Source organism: Rhinopithecus roxellana, chromosome 10 (genome assembly GCF_007565055.1).
Source record: "Rhinopithecus roxellana isolate Shanxi Qingling chromosome 10, ASM756505v1, whole genome shotgun sequence".
NCBI lineage: Eukaryota > Metazoa > Chordata > Mammalia > Primates > Cercopithecidae > Rhinopithecus > Rhinopithecus roxellana.
This window is the reverse complement of record NC_044558.1, coordinates 46,365,370-46,388,741: the sequence shown is the minus strand read 5'-3', so window position 1 is coordinate 46,388,741 and position 23,372 is coordinate 46,365,370. Positions and strand designations below refer to the sequence as shown.

Sequence of the window (23,372 nt, the reverse complement as noted above, 5' to 3'; positions counted from 1 at the left end):
AGCATATTTAACGTTAAACAAATATGCTTTTTCCAAAATGTGCAAATGTGTGTTTACCAATGTACAAAGAATCTGATACTGTGCTCTGTATACTATAGTTTTATCTTTTTTGTTTTAAAGAATGCTATTCATTCTGCAGAAACTTTAGTTGTGCCTTTTAATAATATGGGTAAGAGGGATTAGATGCTTTTTTTTTCATGGTCTAGAGACATTCTGTGACATAACTTATTTTGTGTTTGCTCGGTTTTTTCAGATGGAAAAATTAATATTTTTGTTGTGAACATCAAGATGCTGTTATAAAGCACTGTGAGATCGCAAATGAAAATTAACTATGGCATATATAAATAACTGTACAACCACTATTTTACTTCAGTCAGTCAGATTCAAAGTATTTTGATTGTTTTATGGATCCTGTGAGCATCAATCACAAAGTTTCATCTAGTAGATAATTGTAGGTGCAATTGAGGAAATACTTTTTGCATAGCCCATTAATAAGTCATGCAAAAATAACTGCTTATTTTATTCTGCTTTTGTTCCTCCCAAGGTATAAAATAATTACAGGAAAGCCTTCTGGTGCAATATCTGGAGTACAGAAGGCAGAAAATGGACCAATTGACTGGAGCGGAGACATGCCTGTTTCTTGCAGTCTTTCTCGGTAAGTATAGTATACCTGATTCTCATCTTTTGCACTTGGGTGTTAGAAATCTTTGTTGCCTAAAACCACAGATACTCACATACTGAAGTGTAGTTTGATTTTATTTTAATTGCTTTGATAAATGATTTTTGTCTTTGCTGCTATACGAATAATTTCCCCAGATCTGCATTAGGACACAGGGCATACATTTTTAAGATTGGTAATCACTGGTCTTGGAATTCTTCCCAGTGTGGGGATCCTGCTCAGGACCTTAGTACCTTTTATAATGACCTCCATATTGATGGATAACAAATAGTGGATTGGATATGAGTAAATTTCTCAACTGGAGTTGTAAAAAGCAAACAATGAAGAGATTTAGTATTACCTTCATTTAAAAAAATTCAAATTATTCAAAGGGTGAGAAATAATAGTTTTTTGTACTTTTTAGAATTTCAAATGTTCGTATGGGTCTTTAATGTCACAGACAGAAATCAAAAAAATTATATTGTCATTTAAGAATCCTGTTACCCCAAAGAAAGAATTATGGTAAAAGAAATTAAAAGTAGAAAGGAAATTATTTTCACTCTGGAAATAAAGCCAAGACATGCATCAGTATTTAGTATTTGTGATTACTGAATTAACTTCCATTTTTCCTGACTGAGTATGGTAGTTATATAATACTTAATTGGACACAGGTTGAGTTACTGGCTTAACACCTGTTTTTAGTTGTGGGTACTTTTTGTATGACTTTAAAGAAATAAATATATAAAACAAGCTAATAAAATATCACTTATCATTTTATATGTTGGGTTCTGTGAAAATTCATTTAAACCAAGATTTCCAATGCTGAAATCATTTTCAAAAGCCACTGTTGTTAACAGTTTTTTGTGTGTGTTATTTTTAAAAGTTTCCAAAATGAAATTGTCATGCAGCTAGATTACTAAGAGAAATTCACTGTATTGGAGAGCAGAAATTTAATATTATAATTGTGATTTGTGTTAAATTTTGATTTAGGAAATACTCATTTTGGGAATCTCAGGCAAAACTGATAAAATGTAAAGGGCTCAGGAAATGAACACTTGCTGATAAGTAATTATATTGCCAAAACTCAGAATCAAAAACATCTGATGATCTGAACTGCAGCATATTTCTGGAGGGTAACAGGCTTTATCTATTGAATCAGTCTTTAGCATACCACGTTATAAATTCTTTAAGAAAAATTGCTTAGATGCCAGAAAGTATATTATATAATTTTTTTTTGTTTTAAATAGTAAGAACTTTAAGTACTACAAATTAGCAGTGAAAACAACTACCAGAAATGTAATGGAGCTTGGCACGGTGGCATACACCTGTAATCCCAGCTACTCAGGAAGCTGAGGCAGGATACTTGAGCCCCAAAGTTTGAGACTGCAATGCATAAAGCATCTGTGAATAGCTGCTATACTTCAGCCTGGGCAATATAACAAGACCCCATTTCTAGAAGAGAAAAAGCTATAATCCCTTATTCATTGATGAGTGATATTAAATGAAGGTTATCTAGCTTTCTGATAAGTTGACAGATTTTGAATTTTTAAAATTAGTCTAATATAGTAATAGTGACAGTTCCTTCGATTTGCTGGTATTACGATTTTTAACCTAGACAATATGACATAGTCACTCTTCAAGTAACTTTTCAATACTGTTTTAGGGGTCTTCAGGTTCTACTTACCCCTGTTCTTGCAAACATCCTTGAAGCAGATCAGGAAAAGTGTTGGGGTTTTGACCAGTTTTTTGCAGAAACTAGTGATATACTTCACCGAATGATAATTCATGTTTTTTCGCTACAACAAATGACAGCTCATAAGATTTATGTTCATAGCTATAATACGTAAGTATCTCTTTCTGTTTTCTTCTTAAATCAACATATTCTATTATATAATATTTTCCTAAGTTAGGAAAAGAAATAGAAAAGATGCCTCAGCTTCACCAAAAGCACCCACTTCCCACATTGAAAATTATATTTAAGTGCTTAGTAAATTCCTTTTCACTTATTTTTGGAATAAAAGGATTGATATTCTAAAATGTATAGTTAAATTAGCTTGTTTCTTTAACTGTAAGTTTTACAAAACTATTTTCATTGCTGTGCTTTCTTTCAAGTTACATAATCACATAACCACAAATGGCATCTACCAATAAACGAGCCAGGTTTTACTAAGTGTACTATCCTGCCATGTTTAAAATATCAAAGCCTAAGTCTTCATAGTTTGCATGGTTATTTGCCTGTGATAACCATATGCAGATAATATGGTTATTATTAACCATAATAATGGTTAAAGCACCTGGTGCTGGAGAAATAATCAGTGTTTGTTTTATGTAAACAAAAACACATTACACCCATGTGATTAAAAAAACTGCCCATGTGATAAAACTGCATATAACATTTTGGTCAATGATGGACCACATATATGACAGTGGTTCCGTAAGATTGTAATATCATATTTTTACTGTACCTTTTCTATGTTTAGATATGTTCAGATATACAAATACTGTTTCTAATTGTGTTACAGCTGCCTGCAGTATTCAGTACAGTAACATGCTGTACAAGTTTGTAGCCTACGAGCAGTAGGCTAGATACCATATAGCCTAGGTGTGTAGAAGGCTATACCATGTAGTTTTCTGTAAATATACTCTATGATGTTCACACAATGATGCATTTTTTAGAACTGTTCCCATCATAAGCAATGCATGACTGTACACGTACATACACTTGCATGTAAAAATGAGTGTATTGGCGTTAATAGCTGGTTGTGATGCTTTGCTGTATGTAGGATGTCACCACTGGGGGAAGCTGGGGGAAGAATATATGGTGTCTCTCTTCATCATTTCTCAGAACTGCATGTGAATCTCCAATGATGTCAAAATGTTTCGTGAAAAGCTCACCCAGTGTGACTATAGTTAATAACAACTTAATTGTACATTTTAAAATAGCTTAAAAAGTACAATTTGATTGTCTGTAGCACAAAAGATAAATGCTTGACTGGATGGATACCTCATTCTCCATGGCGTGATTATTATGTACTGCATGTCTGTAACAAAACATCTCATGTACCTCATAAATATATACATTTCCTATGTACACACAAAAATTAAAAACGAAAATTTTTTAAAAGGTCACACAGTGGAGGCTTGTAGAGCCAAATTACAATATTGTTGCTGAAACATTTCTTTCGATGTCATTGATCTATTCATGGGGAAGCTATCTTTTCCCCTAAAGCATCATTTTGAAAATACCTACTTTTATTAATTTATTTAACAAACATATAGTCACATAACAAATGCTATTCTTGATTCTTTGCGTATTTAAGCCATTTAATCCTCACAACAATTCTGTGAAGTGGGGGTACTGTTATTATTTCCATTTTACTGATGAGGAAACAGTGCAGAGGAGTTAAGTCACTTACGGTTATATAAGAAGTTAGTGGAAGAGCTGAGATTTGAACCCAAGTATCTGATTCAAGTCAGTGCTCTAAACCTCTCTGCTATGTTGATTCTCTATTTGAAAATATTAAGAATCTTGGCCAGGCGTGGTGGCTTACACCTGTAATCCCAGTACTTTGGGAGGCCGAGGCGGGTGCATCATTGGAGGCCAGGAGTTCGAAACCAGCCTGGCCAACATGGTGTAACCCTGTCTCTACTAAAAATACAAAAATCAGCTGCATGTGGTGGTGCACGCCTATAATCCCAGCTATTTAGGAGGCTGAGACACAAGAATTGCTTGAACCCAGGAGGCGGAGGCTGCAGTGAGCCAAGATTGCGCCACTGCACTCCAGCCTAGGCAACAGAGCGAAACTCTGTCACACACACACACAGAGAGAGAGAGAGAGAAAATATTAAGAATCCTGTATATTACACAGGTATCCAAACATAAAAATACTTTAGAATTGCTTACTATATGGACAGGTTACATGGAATGGAGTTTGTAGTATCCACATTAACAAAGCAAGTTTGTATGGACTGGTTATGATCTTAGGAGTATGAATTAGAGATGGATGTTGTTGCACTCATTAAAAAAATTACACTTTATCCCCAGTTATAGTGTCCTTTTGAATTTTTCTCACACAGTGCTACTATATTTCATGAACTGGTATATAAACAAACCAAAATTCTCTCTTCAAATCAAGAACTTATCTATGAAGGGCGACGCTTAGTCTTAGAACCTGGAAGACTGGCACAGCATTTCCCTAAAACTACTGAGGAAAACCCCATATTTGTAGTAAGCCGGGAACCTCTGAATACCATAGGATTAATATATGAAAAAAGTAAGTTGGGATTTTTCTCGTCGTTCTTACTAGCCGTTAGAAAAATACAGCCAGCCTGGGCAACATAGTGAGACCTTGTCTCTACAAAAAATAAAACAAAAATTAGCGGAGCATGGTGGCTTGCACCTGTAGTCCCAGCTACATGGGAGGCTGAGGTAGGAGCATCGTTTGAGCCCAGGAGGCAGAGGTTGCAGTAAGCTGAGACTGCACCACTGCACTCCAGCTTGGGAGACAGTGTGGGACCCTGTCTCAAAAACAAAAAAATAAATCCACAAAATCTGTCATTGTAGAAATGATTGTCATCTTTATAAAGCTGATGATCACATTAGTGTAAAACTTTCATAAACATTAAAATTTTATAAATTACTGTAGTTGAGAGTAATCATAAAATTGAAAAAGGCTTGTAGACATCATTTGACTTCAAATATTTTGTTTCATAAAATGATAAAGTCATTTGTCATACGTTTCACTGTAACTCTCTTTAAAAAGTGTTTTGCTAACACTCAAAATTACCTTTTATATCATAAATTTCAGCAAATATATTTTGTTTCCAGTATGTATAGAACATTGTGCCAAGCTTTAGAGTCTAAGAAAAATCAGATCTGCATTTTGAGAATCTTTTAAATTATTCATTCTACTGATAGAAAAAAAATGAATCCCCCAGAATTTTATGGTTCTATTTGAAGATTGGGATTTGATGTAGATTTAAAGAGAAGCATTGAACTCATTGTGTTGGAGTATTTTTAAGGAAAAAATGAAACTCCTTAGAAATACTGGAGGTAATTTGTTAGAGAATGAACATTATTGTTTGCAGTAATTTTTTTATCACAAAAAGTACATTAAAGATTTTTCCACTAATGTTTAATTTAGACATTCTGTTTGCTCTATAAAGGATAAAGTGATTTTTTCAAAAAGTTTTCTTTCTCATTTTATTTTACTTCATATTTCAGTTTCCCTCCCTAAAGTACATCCACGTTATGATTTAGATGGGGATGCTAGCATGGCTAAGGTTAGTATTTAATTGAATTACTATGTAAACATCTGAATTTAGTGTATGTTATAGTGGAAGCAATAACATGTATTGTGTCTTCATGTATGCCTATATGACTTAGGAAATTATTCACTTAAATTGATACCCTTTCCAAGTTATTTTGTGGGCTTTCTTTTTTACTTTTTATTCTTTCTTGAATTCATTATATAAGAAAATTCTCTCCTTTGAGACAGTGCATGTTTAGATAATGTTAAGGATAACATATTTATTATATTTATATCTATTTTTAACTCTTAGAAATTGGTTTGTTGTGTTTTTAATTAACCTGATAAAAATGTATAAGCTTGAATAATTTTGTATAAAAGTTTTTCTTACCCTGTACCACAATTAGCACCAAATATTGACATTTTATTTCTTTATTAGGCAATAACAGGGGTTGTGTGTTATGCCTGCAGAATTGCCAGTACCTTACTGCTTTATCAGGAATTAATGCGAAAGGGGATACGATGGCTGATGTGAGTAATAGATTGAAATTTTGAAATTGATTTTCATGTAGATGTTGCCCCATCATTGATATTTTCTCTCTTCAAACTAGTTAGGTACTTGATTTTTATTATAATACATTTGTTTCACATTTCATTTATAAAACATTTAGCAGCTCTTTTTTCATGAGTCCTACAATGACCTTGTGAAACAGAACAAATAGTATCTGAATTTTAAAACTTACACCACGCTATAGGATGTGATGGCAAATGCATTTCTTTTCCTAGGACCTTGACTCGGTTGTCATTTCACTATGTTAGAAGTCTTTGGCTTGTTAGAATCCAGTACAATCTGTACTTTCTAGCGTTTAAGTCCTCAGAGTCTTCCTTAATTTCCTACCATTTTCCCAAATGAAGTACACAGTCCTTTTTTATCACACCATATTTTTTTTTTCTTTTTGAGACAGGGTCTCACTGTCACCCAGGCTGGAGTGCAGTGGCACAATCACAGATCACTGCAGCCTGAAACTCCTGGCCTCAAGTGATGCTACCCCCTCAGCTTCCCAAGTACCTGGGACTACAGGCATGCCCCACCATGCCCAGCTAATTTGTTTTTTTTTTAAGAGATGAAGGTCTAGTTATGTTGCCCAGGCTGGTCTCAAACTCTTGGGCTCAAGCAATCAGCCCGCCTCAACTGGGATTATAGGCATGAGCCACCACACCCAGCCTTCACAACATTGAGATATAATTCATATACTATTAATTCATGCATTTAAGCATACAGTTTAGTGGTTTTTATTATGTTCAGAGTTGTGCAGCCATCATCACTAATTTTAGAACATTTTCATCACCCCAGAAAGTATCTCTGCACCCATTAGTATTCACTCTCCATTTCCGCCTAAACAGCCCTGCCCTAGGCAACCACTAATATACCATTTGCCTGTTCCAGACATTTCATATAAATGAAATTATGCAATATGAATATATAATCTAACGAGCAATTTAAAAGTTAATTTTTAAAAACTAGACCACTTAATATAGTTATTCTAGATCAGAATAATCATCTAGTTTAAATAGTTTCTTCCTGAAAGTGACTCTAAGAAATGTAAGATGGATATAATTTTTTCCTGTTTTATACTTTTCATGATTTATAAACGTCATCTTTCCATCTGAAAAAAATGGAAAATACATAATCTCTTTTGGGATTTATGTTTATTTCTATACATCATTCAAAGCTTTTGAATTTTGCATACACGTCATGATGGCCTTGTGGCCTACAGATGCTAAGAACTTTGTTTTCTGCGCTGATGTCGCTACGTATGTGCCCTTGGACTGTAATGCTTTTGACAGTTTATGTATGCCTACCTCATACCCACCCCTTCTTGCAAAAATGTATATGAAGCATTTCATCACTCTTTTTAGGCTCCTTCTTTTTTTCTGTTAGCATTATATGAAACCCATAAATTTGTGTTTATATTTTTCACTGTGTTCACATATCTAAGTTCCTAAGCCTATGCCTTTTTGTTCCACTAAGAATCTTCCTTGTTTTTACTGGTTTCTGGAAAAATCTCTATGTACTAATATTCATTTTCTCTCTTATCTACCGTCAGTCGCTGATCCATGAAGCTTTTATTCCTTTTACTTACTAGCTTATAGTCCAATAAGTCATGAGAAAATAGTTTTAATGTAAACCACTGTTGGCAAACATTTTCTTTAAAGATTCGGTCTAATATTTTAGACTTTGTGGGCTGCGTATGGTCTCTTCTTTGTTTTTACAGTCTTTAAAAGTGTAACGTTAGCTCATGGGCCATATAAAAGCAGGCCTCAAGTCTTAGTTTGTTGATCCCTGATGTAGACCAAAAGCCCTTCAATTGTATATTACTGCGTCATCCTTCTTCAGAGATCACATCATAAGTTGAGCATCCCTAATAAAAAAAAATTCACTAATAAAAAAGTCACAACTTTTTGCTCGAAGTTTATGCTCAAAGGAAATACTCATTGGAACATTTTGGATTCTCAGATTAGGGATGCTTAACCAGTATGTATATATGCAAATATTCCAAAATCCAAAATCTGAAACACTTCTGGTCCCAAGAATTTCAGATAAGAGATATTCAACCTGCAGTTGGTTTGAAGTATGAATCAAACAGTAGTCTACTATGAGTAGTAAAAATTAATTCTGGTGGTATAAACTGTAATGCTCTACAAACTATTTGTGTAATTATAGATTAGTTTTTACTTCTTAATGTAATATTAATACCTTAGGTTTCTAAACTGTTAACCTAAGTAGTAATGGTTTATGAAAATATGAGTTCCCTAGATATATATAAGGGTTACAGAAATGCTTTTAATAATAGTGTCTCAAAAAGTGTGAATTGACTAATATCAAGAATATTGTTATAAAATGTTTTTGAACAGTAGTACTGCAGTATAATTAGTGAAAGATAAGAAAAAGTAACTCCTTACATAAAAAAAATTTTCTTTTTTTAGTGAATTAATTAAAGATGATTACAATGAAACTGTTCACAAAAAGACAGAAGTTGTGATCACATTGGATTTCTGTATCAGAAACATTGAAAAAACTGTGAAAGTGTGAGTAGACTACTTCCTTACTAGTAGGGGTTAAATTATTAAATGTTCCATTTCTGTTTAATTGATTTAGTTATCCTTGGCACAATATGGCATGCTGTGCTAGGGTTTATATTAAAGATCAGCGGCTGGGCACGGTAGCTCATGCCTGTAATCCGAGCACTTTGGGAGGCCAAGGTGGGTGGATCACGAGGTCAAGAGATCGAGCCCATCCTGGCCAACACGGTGAAACCCTGTCTCTACTAAAAATACAAAAATTAGCTGGGTGTGATGGTGCACACCTGTAGTCCCAGCTACTCGGGAGGCTGAGGCAGGAGAATCACTTGAACCCAGAAGGCAGAGGTTGCAGTGAGCTGAGATTGTGCCACTGCACTCCAGCCTGGTGACAGAGCAAGACTCCATCTCAAAGAATAAAATAAAGATCAGCCTTAGATTAGTGATTACTTCATCATCACAAAGGCAAAAATGCCAGTTTTCTTGGTAAGAAATGAACACCATCTGTTAGTGGCATTTCCTCCCAGCCATTGGGTAGGAAAAGGTAGTGGGAAAAACATCTCATTTCTATCTTGTAAAACAGAAACTGTGAATAAGAAAATAGGAAACCTGTAATCAACAAAGGAAATAGGAGGAGGTATTCTAGAACAGCCTTTTAGTAGTATTTTTAGAAGTATAGGAATTACTTTTAGTTTATTCTTACTTGTGAATCTTATTCTTGAGAACGTGTTTTGAAAGAATGATATTTTTAACTGCCCCCTTTCTAGAATATACTATTTGTGCTGCAGAGGAAATACAATAAATGAAATCAGTAATCACTATTGACCTTCATTAATTCTGAAATGTATTTTTACTATTATCCTGACATATGATTACTTGAAATTAATTGGTCTTTTCTGTTTTATCCATCCTTTGATCTGCAAATTTAAAATAGAAGAAGATAAAATTCCTTCTTCAGGCAGGCATCATGGTTTTGTTGTTGTTGTTGTTGTTGTTGTTGTTGTTGTTGTTTTTTGAGACAGAGTCTCACTCTGTCATGTAGGCTGGAGTGCAGTCGCGCAATCTCTGCTCACTGCAACCTCCGCCTCCTGGGTTCAAGTGATTCTCCTGCCTCAGCCTCCCAAGTAGCTGGGACTACAGGCGCATGTCACCACGCCCGGCTAATTTTTTGTGTGTATTTTTAGTAGAGATGGGGTTTTACCACGTTAGACAGGATGGTTTCCATCTCCTGACCTCGTGATCTTCCCACCTCCCAAGGTGCTGGGATTACAGGCGTGAGCTACCACGCCTGGCCAGCATCAGGTTTTTTTTTAACAATCTGCTGGCTTACAGACTTTGAATCAATTTTTTACTTTTAAATGGTTATGATGAAAGCTCAAATTATTATTTATAAAGCATCTTTTTAAAACTGTGTATTGATTATACTCATTTAATTTTCTCTTTTGACTTTTCATATAGATATGAAAAGTTAATGAAGATCAACCTAGAAGCGGCAGAGTTAGGTGAAATTTCAGACATACACACCAAATTGTTGAGAGTAAGTATTTATAAAATTATGAAAACTGTAAGCTCATAACCTATTCCTTTGCTGGCACTATTAGATTTAAACGTTCTTAGGTGCTAGGCATGATAGTACACACCTATGGTTGCAGCTACTCAGGAGGCCGAGGCAGGAGGATCACTTGAACTGAGGCATTAAAGGCTGCCCCGAGTTATGATGGTGCCACTGCACCCTAGCCTGGGCAACAGCACGAAATCTTGTCTGTAAAATAAATAATTTAAATAAAGAAACTTATAGAGATGATGTTTCTCACTGCAGAGAAAGAATATTTTCCAATCTTTAGAAGCTTCTTTACAATATTAAATACTATTACTGCCTTGAAATTTTTTGTAACATATTCAAATGCCTACTGTAATTTAAACCTCTCTCTCTCTGTCTCTCTCTCTCTCAGTGTTTAAATCCATAATGTTCTTGTGTTGTTGCTGTGGCAGTTAAAGCAAGTTCATAAATGTAATTTCACATGCAGTTGAATGTAAAGTGCTTGAGCTTGTTTAGAAATAGATTTAAATTAGGCTGGGCACGGTGGCTTATGCCTGTAATTCCAGCACTTTGGGAAGCCAAGGCAGGTGGATCACCTGAGGTCAGGAGTTCGAGACCAGCCTGGCCAACATGGTGAAACCCTGTGTCGTTAGCTGCGTGTGGTGGTGGGCGCCTGTAATCCCAGCTGCTTGGGAGGCTGAGGCAGGAGAATCACTTGGACCCAGGAGGCGGAGGTTGCAGTGAGCCAAGATCACACCATTGCACTCCATCCTGTGTGACAAAAGCAAAACTCCCATCTCAAAAAAAAAAAAATTAAATTAGAAAATATTATCAGAGTTTTTTCTAAAATAAAAAGGAAAGAAAGATTTGAGATCCTCAAGGCAGTAAGCACTTCTATAACTAGAAAAAGAAATGAAGACAAGTCTCTACCCTGCTAAAAAATACAAAAGAATCTCAGGGAGTCTCTGAATCTCTTATTAAAATGTATTATAGAAGTGCACAGGTTTATATATTAGTAATCAGTGAGAGCTGATTACTAATCCCAGACCTGCCCCATTTACCTGCCTACTCATGGTTGGCTACTTAAGCAAGGCCTTTTAATTCTTTGCATCCTTGGTTTCTTTTTCAGCAATTTCTTACCCTGCCCATCTTATGGGTTGTTGTACTAATTAAATGAGATAAATAAAAATACTGTACTCTTGGCTGGGTGTGGTGGCTCACACTGTAATCCCAGCACTTTGGGAGGCTGAGTTGGATCACTTGAGTCCAGGAATTCAAGACCAACCTGGGCAACATGACAAAACCCCATCTCTACAAAAAATACAAAAAAATTAGCCAGGCATGGTGGTGCACGCCTGTAGACCCAGCTACTTGGGAGGCTGAGATGGGAGGATCACTTGAGCCCAGGAGGCGAAGGTTACAGTGAGCCGAGATCATGCCACTTGCACTCCAGCCTGGGTGATAGAGCCAAGACTGTCTCAAAATAAATAAATAAATGTATTGTAGTCTTGCAAGCTTTTAGTAGTTGAAGTATTCTTTCATAAGAATGGATGTTAAATTAAAAGTAAAAGGAACTTGATACAATATCCTTTTCACTTTCCAGCTTAGGCTGATGTTTAGTTGTTTCTTTTCCTCAGTTTTAGATCTCAAACAGTGGTTTTCAAAATATGAGTAATGAACAACTAATAGGTTATGAAGTTGAGTGCATTGTAATCAGCAATGTATTTTTCAGTGGAACAGAAGAGAAAATGTCAGAATGCGTCACATAAGGAAATCATTATTCATGAAACTTTGAATTCAGGTATATACACACTTTAAATGTTACTGAGTTAAAACAGTGAGTTTCTTACTATGAGTTCTGGTCAAGAAAGTTTGAAAAACACAGCTATAGAATAAAGTGATTAAAAGTCAGAAAGCACAAAATAGTCTTCCCCAGTATTTGTCTGCATTTAAATATAGGCAGCCATATTGCTGTCAGTGTTTTATATTCTTTCTCTGTTTTCACCCTAGAACATGATTTACCTGCTCATAGGCCTAGTGGACATTTATTTCCAGGGCCAGCATCATTTGAGCACTTTAAATCAAAATTAATATATTTTCTTTTGGGGATCTCAAAATGTTTCTCATTTTTGTGACATTCCTGTGAAATTGAGATTTCTTTAAAAAAAAAAAAAAAAAACAGAGTTTCCCTCTTGTTGCCCAGGCTAGAATGCAATGGCACAATCTCGGCTCACCGCAGCCTCCACCTCCTGGGTTCAAGCGATTCTCCTGCCTCAGCCTCCCAAGTAGCTGGGATTACAGGCATGTGCCACCACGCCCAGCTAATTTTGTATTTTTAGTAGACACGAGGTTTCTCCATGTTGGTCAGGCTGGTCTGGAACTCCCAACCTCAAGTGATCTGCCCGCCTTGGCCTCCCAAAGTGCTGGGAGTACAGGCATGAGCCACCTCACCCGACCAAAATTAAGATTTCTTATGAGAAAGCATAGATGACTAATAGCTTGAGGTAATGGAGTCTTATGACATCAGGACTTCTCACTTCAAACCAACTACTTTTCCCTAGATTTCATTTTTTCTCTTTTTCTTTTCTTTTTTTTTTTTTTTTAGTAGAGACGAGGTTTCACCGTGGTCTCGATCTCCTGACCTTGTGATCTGCCCCCTCGGCCTCCCAAAGTGCTGGGATTACAGGCGTGAGCCACCGCACCTGGCCTCTTTTTCTTTTTTTTGAGATGGAGTCTCGCTCTGTCGCCAGGCTGGAGTGCAATGGCACGATCTCGGCTCACTGCAAATTCTGCCTCCTGGGTTTGTGCCATTCTCCTGCCTCAGCCTCCTGTGCCTGGCTTCCTATTGGAGACCTTAAAGAAATTTTTCCCACACAAAAGTAAAATTTATAAGTGGAAAAAATACCACATATATTCTGCACCCAAAAAATGATTCTTAAAAGTTTTTATCCATTGCCCTGCAGCAGTGGTTCTCAGAGCGACTCCTGGGTCACAGGGCTCAGTGGTTCACACCTATAATCCCAGAACTTTGGGAGGCTGAGGTGGGCGGATCACTTGAGGCCAGGAGTTTGAGACCAGCCTGGCCAACATGGTGAAACCCTGTCTCTACTAAAAATACAAAAATTAACCGGTGTAGTGGCAGACGCTTGTAATCCCAGCTACTGGGGAGACTGAGGCAAGAGAATCACTTGAACCTGGGAGATGGAGGTTGCTGTGAGTCAAGATCATGCCACTGCACTCCAGCCTGGGCGACAGAGACCCTGTCTCAAAAAATAAAAAATAAGAAGAGTGGCTTCTGGGCCAGCAGCTTCAGCCTCACATGGGAACTTATTAGAAATGCACATTTTGGGACCCCACCTCGGATATGTTGAGTCAGCAACTCAGCTGGCAGAACCCAGCAAAGGCCCTTTTTAATAAGCCTTCCAGGTGATTCTTATGCTGCTAAAATTTGGGTAATCACTCTTTTCATTTTCTTGTATATGTATTATTAAATGATTGTTACTCTACAAACATATGGTTGTTATTTTTACTTTTTGTATAACATTATAGTGTAGGCATTTTCCAGGTTTTTTTGGTAACACCATTTTCTTAATGATATCATGTTGCAGCCAGTGGATTTATTACAGTCTTACTTATTCTTCCTCTACTGTTGGTACTTTAGTTTGCTTTTCACTCTTCTATGTAATGCTGTAAGAAATGACTTTTTCCATAAACTGTTTTCCATATATTGGATGTATAAGTTAACACATTTTAAACATTAATGTTAAAAAAGACACAAAGCATAAAAACCAAGATATATATGTGATCATATAAAAATTTAAGCCAGGCACAGTGGCTCATACCTATAATCCCAGCACTTTGGGAGGCCAAAGTGGGGGTAGACTGGTTGAGCTCAGGAGTTCAAGACCAGTCTAGGCAACACGGTGAAACCCCATCTCTACCAAAAAAACAAAAACAAAAACAAAAATTCTCAAGGCGTGATGGCACGCACTTGTATCCCATCTACTCAGGAGGCTTAAGTTGAGAGGATAACTTGAACTCAGAAGGCAGCGGTTGCAGGGAGCTGAGATTACACCACTGCACTCCAGCCTGGGTGACAGAATGAGACTCTTTCAAAAATAAAATAAAAATTTAAGATCTCTATATGTTTAAAAAATGCTAGAACGCAAATAAGTTGGGAAAATGTGATAAAGGGTTTTTTATAAAAATAACTCATACAAATTGATAAGGAAAATAGTCTGCAAAAAATAGATGAGCAAAGAACATTTAGAGACAATTTATAAATGAAGAAAATATATCTGGTGAAAACACTCTTAAAAAAGTGCTCAAATCCAATAGCAAGAAAAAATTGCTTGTTAAAACAGTAAGATACTATTTTTGTCTTTCAGATTTTCAAGGCTTAAAAAATTATAATTCCATTGCTGACAAGAGTGTGGTTTAAAGAGCACCCTTGTTTTTTGCTAGTGGCAATGTCAGCTGCTACTGACAACATTATTTGAAAGGCAATAGTGTGTATCAGGACCTTTAAAATATTTGGACTTACTTATCCTTTAAGCCTAACCTTCATCCTTTTTTCATAAATTTTAGAAATACTGTATGCATTTCTGTGGTAGGTAAGTGATAAATTTCCTAAGCTTAAAATGAACAGAATCTTAGGTGAGGTTTCTTTTCATTTTCTGTTTCTAAGAGGAGTTGCTTTGGTTTGGCTTCTTAAACAAGAAGAGCACAAATCTTGCTACCTACACAGTTGATACTTGGGACTGTTCTAGTAGTTCTATTTAATTTTCACAACAGGGCTGTGAGATGGAGAATTAACCACTTTTTATGGATAAGGAAACAAGATTAGAAGTATTTTACATGTGGTTTTAGAAGGGTATTGAATGAAATGTTTTATAAGATGTACTAGTGCTGGTCTCATGTTTTATTATCATACTGTACCCCTGGTGGAAATCAATGTAAGGAACTCTTGTATTTAAAAATGGAAATAATTACTGTGCCTTTGAATTGAAGTAATCTACAAAAGAAATGTGGTCCACACTTTAGACTTTGTTGGTACTGTGATAATCGTTTCTGGCTTTTGGCAACCTGGATCTGAACCTTTGGTTTTATTTAGCTTTCCAGTTCTCAGGGAACAATAGAAACCAGTCTTCAGGATATTGACAGCAGATTATCTCCAGGTGGATCGCTGGCAGATGCATGGGCACATCAAGAAGGCACTCATCCAAAAGATAGAAAGTAGGTTATAGCTTTGTGCGTAGTTTCTGCTCTTATTAATGTCCTTTTTCACATTGACTCAGTTAATTTATTTGAGTTTTTCTTCCTTAAATAGTGTGGAAAAACTACGAGTCCTGTTAAATTGCATGACAGAGATTTACTATCAGTTCAAAAAAGACAAAGCAGAACGTAGTAAGTAAAATTTGCTGTTTGTTAATTTAATAAATCCTTCTTAGTAATTAGTTATAATTCAGTTAAATTAATTTGGCATATCTGTAAGGGTGGCTTCTTAAGCTGTTTGTTTCGGAGATGTGATTCTGTCAGGAAAAAGGTTGATTGTGTTAAAAAAAAAAAAAAAACTATCCTTAAAATCAACCTTTTGGAAACTTTAAATCGGGGTCATGAACTCCAGAACCTCTAAAGGCCAGGCAGGTAACAAAGGAATGAGATTGGCCAGTGGGGACTCATCTACAGGGGAGAGCCACTACTCAGATTCACCAAAGGTATTGCCCAGTCTCCCATTTCTCAGAAAAAGCTAGAAATACAGAATTTGTTAGAAATACCTTGATTTTTAAATGTTAACAGTTAATTGCTTTTTACATTGTTATTTACAGACCAAATAAAAGCATCTGTGGGCCATAATTATGAAGCCCATGAGCCACAAATCTGTGACATCTGCTTCAAACTCTTAGCCTTTTTGAAGCAGTGATCTCGAAAGAAAATATGTTGTGTATAATGATATGATTCTACATTAACAAGAGTAATATATGTTCCTATTTCTAGGACTAGCTTATAATGAAGAACAAATCCACAAATTTGATAAGTAAGTATCCAGATTATGTTTATAATTAGTTATTTTTGGTGCTATTTTGGTTATCTTTATTAGGATTCTTCTTAAAGTTGAAATTAATTACAATTAAAAGTACATTTTAATCTTGATTTTACAGGATTGTTACAATATGTGCACATGTTTGAGGTTCACACATCTGCTCCCTAATTGGGAAGTTACCATGATGGAAGAAGGAGAGGGGAGAAAGATTACTGTTCCAGTCAGTCACCTTCTGCCTCATGTGCTCTGATTACAGAAGGACAGATAATAGAGCACAGGCGAGGGCAGACTTAACCACCATCTTAACTTTAACCTCATTCAATAGGCATTTTTTTTTACATCCATTTTGAACCTTTATCTTCTTGCTGCTATAATGTCTTAGAAACGTTTACTTTCTACTGTAAATACTCTAAAGCCACAACAATCATTATAAGAAAAAGATACATTTCATGTATTTGAAAATTTATAAATATCGAAAGTAGAAACAGTGACATTGGTTTAAGCCTCTTGGATTATTTCTAAATTACAGGCAAAAACTGTATTACCATGCAACCAAAGCTATGACGCACTTTACAGATGAATGTGTTAAAAAGTACGAGGCATTTTTGAGTAAGTCAGAAGAATGGATGAGGTGAGTACACTTTTGGAATAATTAGTGGTTGACTGCACAATATAAATGTACATTTGAAGTAAGAATGTTTCACTAGACTGCATATCAGTTGATTCTTCTTGGTTTTCAGAAAGATGCTTCATCTTAGGAAACAGTTATTATCTCTGACTAATCAGTGTTTTGATATTGAAGAAGAAGTATCAAAATATCAAGACTATACTAATGAGGTAGGTACAGCTATCAAAAGAAAAAAAAGCTTTTTTCTCATTAGGAAAAATTAAAATTCTTCTCAGTTTATAACTGATAGTGATTGACAGGGAAGAAATGGGATATAATGTGCCTACATTCAGTTCTACCCACCAATTTTTAATATGTATTTCGAGCCAAGTTTTAAGAATGTAGATGTTTTACAACTAAAAACAGCTGATAAACCATCCTTTTATCAACTATAAGAAAAGTTTCTTTCTTAAAAGGGTGTTGATTTAAGTATTGTATCATTGATAGTTTTGAAATCAAAATTTAAAGTTTTTATAAAGGACTTATTAAAAGCTGTAACACTTGATGTCAGATCTGTAGTAAGTACTTTCGTTCTGTGATTAATGTGGGTTTTTTTCTTTTTTGGATGTTTTAGTTACAAGAAACTCTGCCTCAGAAAATGTTTGCTGCTTCCAGTGGAATCAAACATACCATGACCCCAATTTATCCAAGTTCTAACACATTAGTAGAAATGACTCTTGGGTAAGAAACTCATCATTTGGAAACTGTAGTGTTTCCATTTGCTTTCATTGCAGTTTGTGCTCTTGCTCTTACATTTTGAAATTTTTTATGTTTGTTGTAATACAATGTTTAATAAAGTTATTTATTGACTAGTTAAATTTAGAAAACTGAAATATAAACATCATTCTAAAACATTTGCATACTTTTTTTGAGCAAAAGTGCTTGTTTATTTTATATAGTATGAAGAAATTAAAGGAAGAGATGGAAGGGGTGGTTAAAGAACTTGCTGAAAATAACCACATTTTAGAAAGGTGAGTAATACAAAAATAATTATTGTGATTTTCTTTGCAATTGAGTTCATACACATCTGTACTTATATCTTCCCTGTGTCAATAGATTCAGCAGTGGTAGAGGGTCGGAAAGTCAGAACTCAGGTTTTTCTCTCTATGATTGCGTATTTGTGATGCCTTTTAATGGTTGATTAGTTCCATTTTATAGAAGCACTGGTTAATCGAATTACTTGCTTATTTGAATTGTAAAGATCAAACTCTATTTACATTATTTTTATAACTTAATTCATTGGAATCATAATTTTCAATTTGGTGAGTCAGAGTTGCTTGTTAAGATACCAGAACTCTGGTGCTGAGTAGCTTACAGAGTCCTCTGCACACCTCCTTGCAGGTGAAAGCCATAGGTAAGTGCACTACTTTGAGGAGCTAGGTGTCTGCTTATTATCAGCAAAATCCTAATAGAGAAAGCCAAAAGAGATTTGAAAACCTGAAGAGGCGGCCGGGCGCGGTGGCTCAAGCCTGTAATCCCAGCACTTTGGGAGGCCGAGACGGGCGGATCACAAGGTCAGGAGATCGAGACCATCCTGGCAAACACAGTGAAACCCCGTCTCTACTAAAAATACAAAAATCTAGCCGGGCGAGGTGGCGGGCGCCTGTAGTCCCAGCTACTTGGGAGGCTGAGGCAGGAGAATGGCGGGAACCCAGGAGGCGGAGCTTGCAGTGAGCTGAGATCCGGCCACTGCACTCCAGCCTGGGAGACAGAGCAAGACTCCGCCTCAAAAAAAAAAAGAAAAAAAAAAAAAAAAAGAAAACCTGAAGAGGCAATAAAGCAATTTTTGGATGGCTGTTTTCCTTATCCTGATTCCTCAGAGAAATTAAGTCGTATTTGGCTCTTTAATAAAACCCTTCCTTTTTCAAGCCTTTAGGTGCTCCTCTATGGGTTCTCAAACCCTTGTAATGCTAATAAAAATATTTCACATTTGGCCGGGCACGGTGGCTCACACCTGTAATCCTAGCATTTTGGGAAGCCGAGGCAGGCAGATTGCCTGAGCTCAGGGGTTCAAGACCAGCCTAGGCAACATGGCAAAATGCTGTCTCTACCAAAAATACAAAAATTAGCTGGGCATGGTGGTGCACACCTGTAATCCCAGCTACTGGGGAGGCTGAGGCACGAGGAATCACCTGAATCTGGGAGGTGGAGGTTACAGTGAGCCAAGATCATGCCACTGCACTCCAGCCTGGGTTGACAGAGCGAGACTCTGTCTCAAAAAAAAAAAAAAAAAAGGATATGGAATTTTTGGGTCAGAGAGTATGCCAATTTAAATTGTGCTGGGTTTTACTAATTTGGTTGTTTTTTTTTTTTTTTTTTTTTTTCCTGAGACAGAGTTTCTCTGTTGCCCAGCCTGGAGTCCAATGGCACAATCTCAGCTCACTTAACCTCCACCTCACAGGTTCAAGTGATGCTCCTGCCTCAGGCTCCCGAGTAGCTGGGATTACAGGCACCCACCACCACACCCAGCTAGTTTTTTGTATTTTTAGTGGAGATGGGGTTTCACCATGTTGGCCATGCTGGTCTTGAACTCCTGACCTCAGGTGATCCACCCACCTCAGTCTACCAAAGTGCTGGGATTACAGGCATGAGCCACCGCACCCGGTCAATTTTGTTCTTTAAAAGGGTGTTTGTTATAGTCCTAAACAGACAAAACTTACGCATTTGGCAACATTGAATGTATAATGTCTTTTAAACGTTTGCCAATTTGTTTAGTAAAAACTGAGATCTTATTTTAATTTATATTTCTGTGGTTTATAGTGCTGTCAAACATCGTTTAATATGTTTGTTCAATTTCCATTTTTGGGGGGAATTACTCGTTAATTTTTAAAAATATTTTTCTTGTTTATAGTAATTATCCAACTTTTTTATAGTATCCAGTTTACAGTTTCTTCACAGCTTTAGCTAAATCCTTTCAGGCTTAAAGATCACCAAGTAGAAGAGACTATAAAGATGTGCTTTTTTTTTTTTTTTGAGACAGAGTCTCACTGTGTCGCCAGGCTGGAGTGCAGCGGTGCGATCTTGACTCACTGTAACCTCTGCCTCCCGAGTTCAAGCGATTCTCCTGCCTCAACCTCCCAAGTAGCTGGGACTACAGGCGCACGCCATCATGCCCAGCTGATTTTTGTATTTTTAGTAAAGACAGGGTTTCACCATGTTGGCCAGGATGGTCTCGATCTCTTGACCTCGTGATCCACCTGCCTCGGCCTCCCTAAGTGCTGGGACTACGGGTGTGAGCCACCGTGCCCGGCCAAAGATGTGCTTGTAACAAACTTTTATATTTAACCACTTATTCCTTGAGGAATAAAATCCCAACTTCCTAAACCACATTTAGTAAGTCAATTCCTCCTATGTTTTATTTGCAGATTTCTTGACAATATATGGGTGATATAACATGGCATAATCTTAACTTAAATATTAAGTGCCAAAACTAGTAATGGAAGCCAGATTTTGTTCAGAGTATTACACTACTCTGTCTCCATGTGGATAACCCACTATCACTTCAAATTTTTTTTGAATCTAAAATCATCTGTCCTAACTCAATTTTCCCTGTAATCTCCTTAATCCTGTTCGAAGGTACCACCTTTCTCCTATTCCCTTAAACATAAATTATTTTAGACACTTAATCTTCTTTATTCCCTCTCAACAAGTTTGGCTCCCATATTTCCCCTCGTCACCCTCATTCAGATTTCCTTTCCCTTTCATATGTGATGTATGGTAATAACCAACCTATTTTTTTCTTAACCCCAAGCTCTTCCCATCTGTCTTGGGTATTACAGCCAAAATCATCTTTCAGAATACTGATGTAATCATACGACTTACTTGGCTCAAAAGTTTCTAAACTCCTGTTACCTAAAAAGTCAAGTCTAAATTTATACTCCATTCAAAGAGTATGATAGTCTGGTTCCAGCCTGTTCACCCAACTTTACTTCCCACTGCTCCCCAAGATAGCACTGTGTTCTCTAGCAAGGTATCATTTCTCAACTTCCGTTGGGTACGTCACACTCCCAACTTGGAAACCTTTTTTTTTTTTTTTTTTTTGAGACAAACTCTCACTCTGTTACCCAGGCTAGAGTGTGGTGGCATGATCCCGGCTCACTGCAACCTCTGCCTCCTGGGTTCAAGCAGTTCTCCTGCCTCAGCCTCCTGAATAACTGGGAGTATAGGCACGTGCCACCACACCCAGCTAATTTTTGTATTTTTAGTAGAGAAGGAGTTTTGCCACATAGGCCAAGCTGGTCTCAAACTCGTGACCTCAAGTGATCCTCCTGCCTCGGCCTCCCAAAGTGCTGGGATTGCAGGCGTGAGCCACCACGCCCTGCCCCAACTCTATCTTAGTTTATAAATCCCACCCCACCAGAAAGAAATTATCCAGTTCTTACTGTTTCTTAATTACATCATTACGTTGGTTTTTCATGTATTTATGATAATACCATGCTGTTCCAGTAAGAAATGGAACAAATGGTAGTTGCTTAAGCTCTTTAAAAATAAATAGCTATTTATTCCTCTGAAAAGTATTTTAAGGTTGGGGGCCTTTATACATAAATTCAACTTTTGAGATTACCTTTTTTCTTTTTGTGTGTGTTTTAGGTTTGGCTCTTTAACCATGGATGGTGGCCTTCGCAACGTTGACTGTCTTTAGCTTTCTAATAGAAGTTTGAGAAAAGTTTCTGTTTGCACAAGAAAATAACGCTTGGGCATTAAATGAATGCCTTTATAGATAGTCACTTGTTTCTACAATTCAGTATTTGATGTGGTCATGTAAATATGTACAATATTGTAAATACATAAAAAATATATAAATTTTTGGCTGCTGTGAAGATGTAATTTTATCTTTTAACATTTATAATTATATGAGGAAATTTGACCTCAGTGAGCACGAGAAGAAAGCCATGACCGACCAATGTGTTGACATACTGATCCTCTACTCTGAGTGGGGCTAAATAAGGCATTTTCTCTGACTGCCTACTGGAAATATTTTTAAGTGGAACCAAAATAGGCATCCTTACAAATCAGGAAGACTGAGTTGACACGTTTTTAAATGGTAGCACGGTGGCTACTGTGAGTGGGGAGCAGAACCGCACCACTGTTATACTGGGATAACAATTTTTTTGAGAAGGATAAAGTGGCATTATTTTATTTTACAAGGTGCCCAGATCCCAGTTATCCTTGTATCCATGTAATTTCAGATGAATTATTAAGCAGACATTTTAAAGTGAATTCATTATTAAAAACTACTCATTTTTTTCCTTTGGCCATAAATGTATAATTGTCATTCAAATTCTAAGGTCATTTCAACTGTTTTAAGCTGTATATTTCTTTACTTTAATTCTGCTTACTATTTCATGGAAAAAAATAAATTTCTCAATTTTACTGTAAAGAGTTCATGTGTTTCTATGTATTCAGTTTGTGAAGCAAAAGTTATCTTTTGAAAGTAACAATATAGATGGTAATCATAAACTACTCTCAGAATATTGGATGTAGGGACAATTTTGTATCTCTTCTAAACCCACTAATTCTAAATTTAGTATAGAAGTTCTTTCATATACTTAGGGTATACAAATTGAAAAGGAACATTTTCTTTTTTTTTTTTTTTTTTTTTTTTGAGACAAGTCTCGCTCTGTCACTCAGGCTGGAGTACAGTGGTGTGATCTCTGCTCACTGCAACCTCGGCCTCCAAGGTTCAAGCAATTCTGCCTCAGCCTGCCAAGTAGCTAGGATTACAACCACCACGCCTGGCTAATTTTTGTATTATTATTAGAGATGAGGTATCACCATGTTGGTCAGGCTAGTCTCAAATTCCTGGCCTCAAGTAATCCGCCCGCCTCAGCCTCCCAAAGTGCTGAGATTAGAGGTGTGAGTCACCACGCCCAGCCAAAAAGGAATGTTTTCTCTGAAAAATCTACCCAGAGTTCTAGACCAAGGGATTGTGCTTAGCAAGAAAGTATTTCATCATTTCATCCAACAGGACTTTTCTTTCTTTTGGTTTTGGTTTCTGGCTTTTCAGACTGGTGAAGTGTGATTACATACAACCTGCGTATCATAAAAAAAACATATCCTAAAGAAAAATAAATTTGTGTACCAAGAACATCAGTAACCCTCAGTTTTAAGAAATGAGAAGATTAGAATTTTAT

At 36.4% G+C, this 23,372-nt stretch overlaps 1 protein-coding gene across 4 annotated transcripts in view; it reads left to right on the top strand.

Moving 5' to 3' along the window:
* Positions 1-22,620, top strand: part of TBK1 (TANK binding kinase 1) — a 53,060-nt gene extending 30,440 nt beyond the window's left edge. For 2 of the 4 annotated variants that reach the window (XM_030939396.1, XM_030939397.1), the window contains exons 7-21: positions 545-655; positions 2,322-2,501; positions 4,736-4,932; positions 5,883-5,941; positions 6,347-6,438; positions 8,896-8,997; positions 10,447-10,525; positions 15,642-15,763; positions 15,858-15,934; positions 16,526-16,565; positions 17,101-17,202; positions 17,312-17,408; positions 17,813-17,919; positions 18,138-18,209; positions 21,829-22,530. In XM_030939396.1, the coding sequence (XP_030795256.1) occupies positions 545-655; positions 2,322-2,501; positions 4,736-4,932; positions 5,883-5,941; positions 6,347-6,438; positions 8,896-8,997; positions 10,447-10,525; positions 15,642-15,763; positions 15,858-15,934; positions 16,526-16,565; positions 17,101-17,202; positions 17,312-17,408; positions 17,813-17,919; positions 18,138-18,209; positions 21,829-21,880 (1,489 nt within the window). In that variant the 3' untranslated portion in view covers positions 21,881-22,530. Of the gene's footprint in view, positions 1-544; positions 656-2,321; positions 2,502-4,735; positions 4,933-5,882; positions 5,942-6,346; positions 6,439-8,895; positions 8,998-10,446; positions 10,526-15,641; positions 15,764-15,857; positions 15,935-16,525; positions 16,566-16,689; positions 17,236-17,311; positions 17,409-17,812; positions 17,920-18,137; positions 18,210-21,828 lie in introns of those variants that run through there. The other 2 variants (XM_010386917.2, XM_010386918.2) reach the window with 2 other exon arrangements.
* The last annotated feature ends 752 nt before the right edge of the window (positions 22,621-23,372 follow it).